General features: G+C 41.9%; 1 protein-coding gene across 5 annotated transcripts in view; it reads left to right on the top strand.

The window, feature by feature from the left end:
* The first annotated feature begins 7,240 nt into the window (after nucleotides 1-7,240).
* Nucleotides 7,241-11,979, top strand: part of HLTF (helicase like transcription factor) — a 51,083-nt gene continuing 46,344 nt past the window's right edge. For 4 of the 5 annotated variants that reach the window (XM_079100503.1, XM_079100501.1, XM_079100502.1 and 1 more), the window contains exons 1-2: nucleotides 7,242-7,461; nucleotides 8,555-8,762. In XM_079100503.1, coding sequence (XP_078956629.1) covers nucleotides 7,442-7,461; nucleotides 8,555-8,762 — 228 coding nt within the window. In that variant the 5' untranslated portion in view covers nucleotides 7,242-7,441. Of the gene's footprint in view, nucleotides 7,462-8,554; nucleotides 8,763-11,979 lie in introns of all 5 variants that reach the window. The other variant, XM_079100500.1, reaches the window with a different exon arrangement.

Below are 11,979 nucleotides of genomic sequence, written 5' to 3'. Positions count from 1 at the left end.
GTCTATTCCTTAGCATGTGTGAGGCCCTGGGATTGAGACCCAGTATCAGAACCTCAAAAATAAAATCAAAGGTAAATAAAAAGAAATCAAGTGGTACCACGCTAACAGAGCCACCACTGGGCCACCACTGGAGCCCCCATTGCACTCCGCTGGGAACCCTAGACGAGGTGTCCTTCTTTGAGCTATATTAGGTGCATCAAAGATCTCCAACGGCATCTGGGTGGGAAGCTGACATCAACTTTCTCCATCTGCTTTGCTTCTCTAGTGAGTCAGAATTGTCAAGGAAGGAATTCAAACGGGTGTTGATCAGTGTATCCAGAAGTTCCTGGATATTGCAGGACGGAAAGCATGTTTCTTTGTCCTACAAAAATTACCACAATTATCTATCAGGATAGCAGGGCAAGTTATCAAAGAAGATGTCTTTGAAACTAAGGAATGAATTACAATAGAAACAGGCTCTTGTCAAGAAATAAAGGCAATAGCAACCCAGCATAGTGATGCACACCTGTCATTCCAACACTCAGGGGAGGCTAAAGCAGGAGGATCACAAGTTCAAAGTCAGTCTCAGCAATTTACCAAGGCCCTAAGCAACTTAGTGAGACCCGTCTCTAAATAAAATCTTTAAAAAAGTCTAGGAATGTGGCTCAGAGGTTAAATGCCCTTGGGTTTGATCCCTACTACCAAAAAAAAAAAAAAAAAAAAAAAAAAAAAAAAAGAAGGAAAAGAAAAGAAAGAAACAAAGGCATTGACAGCAGGTGCAGGTGTTGGATGACATTGTCTGACAGGTGTTCCAGAGCCCTGGTGTACCCAGAACAGGCTTCTCTAATGTCCCTGCTCCTATGAGTCAGGCATGAAGAAAAGAGCAAAGTGGATTCGCTTGAACATTAGCCCGAGTATGGTTAAGACTCAGAAGAGTTTCAGCAAGTTCTCTCCTGCAGACACAATCTTCCACAACGCTTTGTTAAAGTGAGATGAGCTTTTAGTTTTCTAGTCCCAGTCTAAAATCTTTACCCTGTTTTTGTGAATTTTTAATTTCTCACGTAGTTCCTAAGATACCTATAGCTTTCAAGGGCGGGGGGGGGGGACGTAATTTGTTGGTCTTTAGTCTGTTAGCGTGGTACCACTTGATTTCTTTTTATTTACCTTTGATTTTATTTTTGAGGTTCTGATACTGGGTCTCAATCCCAGGGCCTCACACATGCTAAGGAATAGACCTACTATTGAGCTACATCCCAGGCATTTTTTTCTTTTGAGACAGGGTCTTGCTAACTTGCCCAGGATGGGCTTGAATTTGTGATCCTCCCGCCTCAGCCTCCAGAGTAGCGGGGATTATGCGTGGGTCACCATGGCAGGTTTTGTTTCTGTTTGCTGCTGTTGTTTTTGAACTACTGATGTTTGTGTAACTTTTAATTTGTTTCCATTTTCAGATGTTAAAGTTCATGATCTGAGAACATTTTAAGGTCTGAGAATCAGGAAATTAGGATTGGGATTTTAGGCCTTTTGGGACAATTACTCTTCAGGGGTGCTATAGAAAAAGGTGGAATTTTGTTCCTTTTGTTTCAGGCCTTGGAACTAACTCAAGGTCAGAAACATAAGGCAGCAATATATGTGTCTAATGACTGCATAGTTCTCTGAATGGGGGGTTTTGTGAATCAGCAAAGGAGGATAACAACATCCTAGTTATGCAGTAATTTCACAGTAGGATCCTCCCAGACTATCTCTTAGAATTCCACCTGAATTTCTCTTAGAATGCCAGGTTAGCCGTTTCTCATTCTTTTGAAGAAAAAAAAAAAAAAACTATATTAATTTTATGGATAAAAATATATGTCTTATCCTTCTTTTGATTATGTTTGTTTACTGCAAATTTCTATTTATCCAACTGTTCATATTTCCTGATAAGCTGAATTTTTGAAAACTGACAACCACCTGAGCTGACTTTGAATATGTTGACCAATATGCTCAGTGCTTTAACTTGGGAGCTTACCACCGCACTTTACCTAATGAGTTTGAGAAATTGAAATTTTACTTATAAATGTTACAAAATTAGCATTTTGATTCATCAAAATGATATATATTTGTTAATTTAATATAAATTAATCAATAATAGGAATGGAATGTTAATATGTTATAACCCTAAAATTTCATCTGTTCATGAACCTGATTCTCTTTGAATTTCTAATTCTATTGGATCAGGAGATTAAGTTCCTCTAAAAATCTGTCGAAATGTTTTCTGTTCTCTTTCAGTTGAGAAATATGTTTGATATTTTGCATTAAAAAACATTCTGAAAGACTCTTTGAAATGGCAACTTAAACTTTCATTCTCACATTTGCATAGTTAGTTGTAAGATGCAGGAGTTGGGTGAATTTTGATGATCACTAAAAGCACTGCTCTATTAATACAGTGCGCTTTTTCACATTAAAAAAGTATTTTTAAATTATATCAAAAGTGCAGGCAGAGTTTAAAGTTTTAGTCCCTTAATTTTCGAACCATAAAAGAGGCAGAAAAAAGTTCACCAACCTTTGCAGTATTTATTAAAATAAAAAGATAACTTTGGCCGTGGCTATGAAAGAAACCCTAAATAACTCTGCTTACATTTAAATATGAAGTGAGACTTAGAGCCCTACTTTACTGAAGCTGGGGGAGCTCACTGGGCAGAAGGCAAGGGGGTCACCGGTCCCAGGGAGGCCTGATGCTTCAGCAACTCTGGACTTGGGCAACAGAAGAGCATTTAGAGACTAAAGGAGGAGGAAAGAATTATCTCCTGGGAAAAAGCTGTGCAATCTGGAACGCCACATACCTCTCTGGGTGGGAGTCCAGATTGAACAGTCTCCTGGTCTTGCATTTGAAACAGTTCAGTTAGTTTCAAGGACATCCATCTGGGAAAATGACTAGCTTCAGCAAAGTCCTTTTCTGGTGTTTAGGGACAACCCTGCTGATGGAGTGCCAATCAGGAAATAGTTCTCAATCAACCATATTCCTTGCTAAGCACTGAAAGACTCATTAGGCAATAATTCCATTACGGCAATAATAGTAATGATAATAAGAACATTTATTGAGTGCTCACTTCACGGCAGGCACTTGATATTCATTGCATTATTTAATTAGGATTTTAACTGGGCATTATTTTTACATCACTTCTTTTGCCCTGCCAGTTTTGCTTTACCAGGATTCTGCCACAGAATCTGTAGGGGACTGATTAAATGTAAGAAAATTCAGCTGCAAATAACTAAGTCATAAATTATTCTCTCATCTCCTCTACATTGTCTTATTTGGTAATTTTTTTAAAAAGGTTCAGAAATGGTATTGTATTTATGTTCATTTCCTGGTTTTGATCATCGTACTGTTTCTGTGTGGTATTAAAATAAGGAGGAAGGGAGACAAGGGAAGAATTTGTACTAATTTTAGAGGGTTTTTGTAAGTATAAAATTAGTCAAAAGTAGTTGAAAAATATTCATTACTCTAATTTCTTTTAGAGCTTATTGGGTTTTTAAAATGTTTTTAGCTGTATGGACACAGTACCTTTATTTTATTTTTATGTGGTACTGAGGATCGAACCCAGTGCCTCATGTGTGTTAGGCAAGTGCTCTACCACTGAGCTACAACCCCAGCCCAAGTTTATTGTTTTTTGTTGTTGTTGTTGTTGTTGTTATTTGTTTTGACAAAAAAAAATACATATTCAATATAAGAATATTTTGCATACATATAAACAACAAGAAGAAATAGCCAGGTGTAGTGGTACATGCTTGTAAGGCCACCTACTTGAGAGGCTGAGGCAGGTCAAATTCAAGGCCAGCGTGGGCAACTTAGTGAGATTCTGTTGCAAAATAAAGGACAAAAGGGCTGTGATGTAGCTCAATAATGGAATGTTTGCCCAACATGCACAAGGTCCTGGGTTGAATCCTTGTACCATAAAAAAAGAAAGAAAACCCCGTAGTTTGACCTGCCAGCAGTATCTGCCATATAACCTAGTGTCAACTCATGGAGCTGTGTGTGTATATGGGTGGACAGGATGGGTGAATTGCCATCACTGATGCCACTTGAAAAGGTAAACATTGTTTCTTTATTGAACTTGTGTTAGAACTTTAGTCTACCCAATGGGAGATAATTTAGTCATTTTAAGATTTGAAGTAAATTAAGTTCAGGTTTCAAATGTTGTCCCCTTCCGCTTCCTCTCCAAGGGGGTAATATTTGAGCTCCTTTCATCTGCAGACACCCCTGGAAATGCAACTCTTCCCAACGCATTGTTGGGGGCCAGCCTCCTGTTTCTGCTTGCTGGAACCAAGATCTGACCAAGGCCTCTGGCCTCCAGAGTGCTGCAGACTCCTAGGGGACTCTCCTAGGATTCTAGCAGAATCCTCCCCACTCCCCTTTGCTCCTATGCTGCTCTGCTGCATTTCTGGTCTCTGAGACTTTCTCTAAGTCAGCAGGATCTTTAGACTAGACACTGGGGAATAAGGCTCAGCTTCCTTGTCTTATGGGGATCTCCAGAGACTTTGCTAGGCTTTCAGTCTCCTCTCCCTTTGTGGACCTTGATCCTGTGTGATGGCAGTCCAGGCCCCTTTTCTTAAGAGCCACCTAGGAAATTTACTCTTCAAACCCTCCCATCTGTCATTCCGGAACATTCTCCTTCATTGAATTTTATTTTCTTTTGGGTGAAAGAAAACAACAAACAAAACTGTATTCATTGTAACATAAACCTGGAAGTTTTTGTATTGAAGCCACACATCCGAGTGTTCGTAGTCTTCTCTTAAAGTTGTCTGCTTTTTGTCAAAGGCTTTAAAATTCTGTTTTAAAAAAAGTGAAAAAATGTTTTTGGGTAAATTGTGAAAATTCAATGAATTAGTTACTAGGGGATACTAAGAACTGATTCATTATTAATTTTACTAGGTATGATAATGGCCTTTCTGTTATACATGAACATATCCGTAGTTGTCAGAGGAATTGGTGAGGACATTCTGGGCGCGGGGCTGGGAAGTGAAGGGAGTTAATTGGAGTGGAAGGGAGGGGACAAATCATAAAGAGCCACACATGCCATGCTTGGCGTTTATGCTCGCTAAATCACACAGGAGGGCGACATGATTGATTTGCATAAAGGGTGGGGGAGGAAGAGAAAGTGTGACCAGGAGATGGGAGGTTGGAGTAATTTTGAATTCCTTCCCCTTCCTCATCACCCATATGCAAACTTTTCAGTTAGCTCTGTTGGTTCTCTTAGCTTTATCACTTCCCCATTCCAGGTCACCATGGTCTCTTACAATATTTTCCTAATTCTCAATGGCTTCTATTTTCATCCCCTATAATTCATTCTCCACACAGCTACCAGAGTGAAATTTTTAAAAGCCTAGATCATCATTTACCTGTGTAAAGCATTCAATGGCTATTCATCAGTTCAAATCAAGCACAAACTTTACTGTGGAGGCATCATAAGTTCCTAAATCATCTGGCCTTGACTTTCTTCTCCTTCCTCTTTTTGTGCCATCTCTCCTCCTTACTCATTCAACACATAAGCCACCCTACTGTTCTTCCAGTTACAAATGTTCATTTTTCAGAAAACATTATCTAGTGTGATAAGTGTTGTAGCATTTTAATCAAACTAGTACAAATTGTGCTTGCTTTTGGAAAATAAAAAGAGTAAAGAAAAATGATTAGGTCAAACAGTGCTTAAGGTCATCTTTTGGTTCTGGGATGTAAAAATGCTGACAATGGAAAAACAAGTTTTGATTTTAAGTAGCAAATATTACTTAATATGTCACATTCTTTAACCACAGGACAGTCATTATTCATAGATCTTAAGTCTTGAAAGAGCCACGTTTCTACATTTGGGATTTTATCTTTCCATCTAATGAATATAGGATCATTAACTTTACACACAAAATGTTATCAGTCTGGGCATTTTCTGGCATTTTCCAAAAATGTATTTAGAGGTTGGCACAACAAACTTGAATGGCATTGCCATTTGCCTCCTAAGACTTTCAAGAAAGTGAAATAATTTGAAAATACTATTAGCATTATATTCCTCATTAACTTCCTTCTGTTTGGTTAAATGAAGTAATAAATTTGCTTCAAAATCTGTCACTGGGGGTAGGAATGTAGCTTAGTGGGAGAGTGCCTGCTTAGCAAGCCTGAGGTTCAGGATTCCATCCCCAGCAAAATACACACACACACACACACACACACACACACTTTCTCATTCCCCTGCTGGCTTCTGGTAACAGATTACCCCAGTTTAAGGTAATGAATAAATGCTTCTTGAGAAACTTTCATTGACCACTTTTCATGCTCTGCAGATGGGGGCATTAAGTGGACCATTCGATGGAGAGCAAGTGTCAATACTTATCACATATACAAAAATAATTCCTCTCCGATTCAGCAATTCTGACAGCCACACTGCACGCTACGTGCAGATCAGTGCCACCACCAGCTTCCTACCCTGCTGCGGGTGCAGATGCAGCGGCAGTTAAGAGGCCACTTTCACCGGCAGCAGCATCTACTAGACCCCTCAAGGCATAAGGCCCAGCATTGCCAGCTCTAGGCTGCAGCAGGCCCAAGCACGAATTTTGCTTCCATAGCAACCATATGCTTGGGACTGATGGCACCCATTTCCAGCAATACTTAACCAGGTTAGTAGTGCTATTATCCTATGTCTTGTACCAAAAAGTGAAAAATTTTCTTTAAAACAACAAAAAATGGGAGGGCCAATCCATAAATTTCCATTAACATTTTCTGAACTCGATGTGTCTCACACACGCTGACCGAGCTTTAAAATGACAAAAGTAAGCATTAAGTCCCAGGGTTGGCGGTAGAAAATGAAGGTAAGCAGCTTGTCATTGATTGCCGCTGGTCCCCTAAAATGCAAAACCCACTGGGTGAAGACCGCATGGCATATCAGATCTGACAAGCAAGCGAGAGCTAGGGTGAGGTCGGACCTGCAGAACGCGGCCAGACTTCGGGGGCAACACTGCTGGGGAGCGTGGTCTCCCCGCGTGTGGACAAGGAGGCCAACATACACGGCGGGCACCTCGGGCACCGCGCTCGCACTCGAGGCCGCGTGGCTTTCCCGCGCGCCGGCCTGGGGGCGGGGAAGAACCCGGATGGAACCGCCCCTGCAGCCGGGACCCCCCGCCGTCTTTGAATCGCAGGGCGGGGCGAAGTTGCCCCCCCCCTTCCGTGTCCCGATTGGGCCGCCTCCGCAGGCTCCTCCTCCGGATTGGACGTTCGCAGTGCCAGTCACCGAGCGTCGCGGGTCTCAGATTGTTGCTAGCGGCAGACGGCGACTACGTCCGCCGAGACGCGCGGCGTCTTGCTCCTCAGCGCAGCGCTCGGGGTCCTGCGTTCGGAGCCTGCCCCTGGCTTCTGGGCTGCGGGGCCTGGAAGGAGCTGACCGAGGCGGCTCGAGAGCTCTCCCGGGCGCGCAGCGTCCCCGGGGTCATCCCACGCAGCACCATGTCCTGGATGTTCAAGAGGTGAAGGGGGCAGCGGGGGTGGGGCGCTGGGGCCAATGGCCTGGCTGCGTCCCCGGGTGAACCTGACCTTCCGAGCCGGGCCGCCGCGCTCCCTGCGGGCTGAGCCGCTCGCCTGCCCGCGGCCGCCTCTGCCGCGGTCACCGCAGGACTCGACGCTTTGTCTCGGCGGGCGAGGAGCGGCTCCTCGGGCCGGTCGGGAGCCGGGGCCTGGGGAAAGCCCTGTCACGGACTGCGGGGGTCGCGCCCCGCCGCTCGGCCCTGCCTCGTCCCGCGCAGCATCCCGTGGACACCCCCGAGCGCTAGGCCGTGCGGCCCGAGGGGGCCGAGCGCGGCGCGCAGTCCCCAGGTAGTCACCGAGTGTGTGCACGCACCGATGTGCCAGTGTGTTTGCGGAGGAGCCCGAGGAGGCGTGCGCGCCGCGCCGGGAGCACGCAGAGCCAATCGCGGCTGTCGCTTGGAAACTTCTGGAGGCTCCCGCACGGACATCCCGTTTTTCATCGTCCAAAGTGGCTTTTTTGCCTATCCCCGAATAATATTCCCTAGGGCGGGTTGAGGTTATCTTTAACCAGCGGGGTCGGGGAGCGTGGTAAGGGGTTGCTGAGGTCAGCTTTCCAGGGTGGCATAGTGTGCATCCCCGAATACAATGCCTGCTCCTGAATGCTGGCCCGGTTACCTGGAAAGGTACCAGCGGCCTCACGTGCAGTAGTTGTGTTTATTGGAGACTCTTCTAGATCAGTCGCCCCTGGAATTTGGGCATATAATCATAGGTACAGGAGTATCAATTTCCATAGGTGATTTTCACTGGGAAGGAGTTTTGTCACCCCTTACCGATTTTTCATGTTGAATTGGGGCTAAGGTGGTAGTGAAAGAACTGGTGTTGAACAGGTAGGGTTCCTGGACTTCTTCAGATCCAGCTTGAACCAGAATAGCAATTTATCTGTTCATAGGGATTCCCACGTAAGATTTCATTTGCTACAATAAAGTGAAGAAAACATTGATCTATAAATGCTGTTGGTCTGTGGGTTTTGAGAAATACTGTAGATTTTCTGTGTTTTTTTTTTTTTTTTTTTCTTCTTTTTTTGGTCTTTATTAGGGATCCTGTTTGGAAGTATTTGCAGACTGTCCAGTATGGAGTCCATGGAAATTTTCCACGCCTCTCATATCCAACTTTCTTTCCACGTTTTGAATTCCAAGATATTATTCCTCCAGACGACTTCCTAACTAGTGATGAAGAACTAGATTCAGTTTTATTTGGAACTTTGAGAGGTCATGTAGTTGGACTACGCTATTACACAGGAGTAGTGAGTATAAAAGATGATAAATTGTGGTGTATTCGTGCTATTAATTTAGAAAACAAGAGTATTAGACGGTGATATGTAAAGTTAATGTTTATTTTACTTTAACTGAAATATGTGTAAGCAAGAGATGGCAAATACCCTATTTTACTTACTTTACTAATGTTCTTTTGCATTTATAGCCTGCTTTCAATATTCAGAGGGCTTTGCACTATTATTTGATTCCTAGACTAACTCAGAGAGTTTTCCCCTTGCTGTGACAGAGAAAGTGAAGCTCCACAAGGTTAAAGATTTGCCCAAAATGCAGATATGCTATATGGTGAATTTTGGAAATGACTTGTAAAGGTCAATTTTTACTAGATAAGGGAACTAATTTTTAAGTTTTTTTGTTTGTTTGTAATACGAGTATCTTCTTTTCTTCCTCTATTCTGTGTCTGTTCTCTGAATTGTGTGTTTATATGTGCGTGTGAGAGAAAGGAAGAAGGCAGAGAATATATATGACTTTCTGGTTGGAGTTGTCTTTGTTATGGTCATCGAGAATGCTTCTTGTGTTATTTGGATAGTAGACCTCTGATTTTATGAACTTTTATGAAAAATTTTAAATGTTTGAAAGTAGAAGAATATAATAAACTTACATTATATCTGTGGTCCAGATTCTGTAGCGCTTTTTCCACGTTTCATTTTCTCTTGTCATTTTGTAATGTAAAAGCAAATTCTGAATGTGTCATTTTACATTAATATAATTCAGAATGTATTTCTTAAAAATCTTTAACTTTTCTTATTTTTTATTTTCATATCACATCTAATAAGTAACCCATAAATAGATAATCTTGATTATTTAAAAATGTCTTTGTGATTGATTTTTTTTTTGTTTTGTTTTGAAATCAGCATCAGGATGGCATATAAGTTATCTTTGGTCATTGTGGGTCTTAAGGCCCCTTCCTTTTTGTTTCATGCTCTAGGTTTGTGGCAAAAACCAGATCTTTTGTAGAAATTTGTGGATTTGGTAGTTCTTCCATTTCCCCATACTCTTCCTATGTTGAAGCTTGCTTTTTAATTGTCTGAAGTATGTTCTGCAGGAGATTTCTTGGGTAAAAGTTCCATATTCTGGAATTGTCTAGTCTTTTATTCTCTCATATTTTGTTTACATTGGAGCTTCTCAAATTTTTTGGTGATTGAACTATGTTGTGTAGGAGATCACTTAGGAAGGAACAGTATTTCCTGAGTTTTTGTATGTTCATAATTTTGACATTTTATGCTTAAAGGATAGTTTGGCTGAATATAAAATTCTAGACCCAAATTTTCTCTCCATTTCTTTTTTTTTGTTACTGGGGATTGAATTTCAGGTACCACTTAACCACTGAGCCACAACCCCAGTCCTTTTTATTTTTATTTTATGTTTTTGAGACAGAGTCTTGCTAAGTTGCTGAGGCTACCTTTGATCCTCCAGCCTCAGCCTCCTGAGCCACTGTGATTACACGCATCCTTTTTGTTTTTTTATATCCTTTTGTGTCTTAACTGCTTGGGACGTGTTTTCTTGGTGCAATGGGAAAGAAACAGAGCCATTCAAAATGTCTCAAGTCAGTAGACAGATGCTGAGAGAGGTTTGAAGCAACTTTTCCGGTATCTTTTCAGGAAATTAAAAAATTAAGATAATCCACATCCTATCAAATTTATTATTTATTTTTCAACTGGCCCTGGATGTGCACGTTTATAATCCCAGCAACTACTTAGGACATGGAGGCTGGAGGATCATAAGTTCAAGGCCAACCTGGGCCACTTTGCAAAATTCTGTCTCAAAATAAAAAAAAGAGGGGCTGGGGAGGTAGCTCAGGGGTAGCGCACCTTTCAGTTCCATCCCTGGTACCACACAAAAAAGTCTTTCACTATTTTTCTTTTCTTTCTTGCAGTGCTGGTGGTCAAACCTGGGGCTCCCACTTGCTTGGCAAGCATTCTACTGCTGATCAGTGCCCTCAGCCCTAAACCAGCACACAGGCACACACATGTCCATCTCTGTAAAGCAATAGCAGAGTGCACATGTGTTGGGGTGGAACTCAGGACTCATGATGGGGGTCCATTATATTCCTAGTCCTGTGTTTTTGTGCGTGCTGGAGATGGAATTCAGGGCCTTACAGGCCAGGCTGCATCCTACCTCTGAGCTGTATACCCTCAGCTGTTTTCTTTTGCTCAGGTTACTATTGGGATATCTGTCCACCTTGGTCCTTGATGTCCTGAACAAAGAATTGAGCAAGACACACAGAAGTAACAGGCAAAGTACAGATTTATTGAAGGTGAAGGTAGCCCTCAGGTAGAGTTAGGAAGTGGACTGAGCAAGAGAGAGATGCTCAAGGACCCAGTGCCTGGAAATTAGGGTCTTGTATGCTGAACAGTGGGATGTTCTTTGCCTATACAGATCTACAGACCTGATCGAAGACCTCACCCATTTGCCACCATTGGTTACCTTATGGTACCTGTTAGAATATTTTCCAATTTTTCCTCCTTTTTTTTTTTTATTTTTTTATTTTTTTTTTAAGGAAACCTAATTACCCAGTTGGTCATTTAAAAATATCGAACCTGGGTGGGAATTGTCATGGTGATAAGTCCTCAGTGGCAGGAGTGGTCATGGTAATGGGACTCATTGTAAACAGGGACATGACTCCTTGTCTCAACCTGCAGTTGCTTCTTTCTTACATCAGTTTCTGCCATCTTGGTGTCCCTGAACTCCTGCCTGATGCTTAGATTTGTCTGTTCTAGACACTTCATGTAAATGGAATCAGGCAGTATGTGGCCTTTGGGTCTGGCCTCCAGTGCTGCCTTCTTGTGTGTGAAACTGCTATTTGCTAGTGTGCCATAAAACCTTGTTTATTTTTAAATATTATTTCAAGTTATTAGTGATTGCCATTACAGTTAACTTGTGAATTCATTGTAAGACTTTGGTTTGGATTTGGCCCAACTTAATTGCAGTAAAAGCTTTGCTCCTAGGTATCTCCTTTGTGCTCTTATTACACAAATTATGTCTTTATTTACGTGTGTACCCATCAACGCAGATTTATAGTAATTGTTTTATGCACTTTAAAATCATTTAAGAGGGTCTGGGGACATAGCTCAGTGGTAGTGCACTTTCCTAGTGTGTGCAAGGCCCTGAGTTCAATCTCTTAACACCACAAAGAAGAAAAAATGAATAAGAGAAAAAAAAAATGCAAACAAAAATACATTTATACTG

Source organism: Sciurus vulgaris, assembly GCF_902686455.1.
Source record: "Sciurus vulgaris genome assembly, chromosome: 10".
Taxonomy (NCBI): Eukaryota; Metazoa; Chordata; class Mammalia; order Rodentia; family Sciuridae; genus Sciurus; species Sciurus vulgaris.
This window is presented reverse-complemented; position numbering and strand designations above follow the sequence as displayed.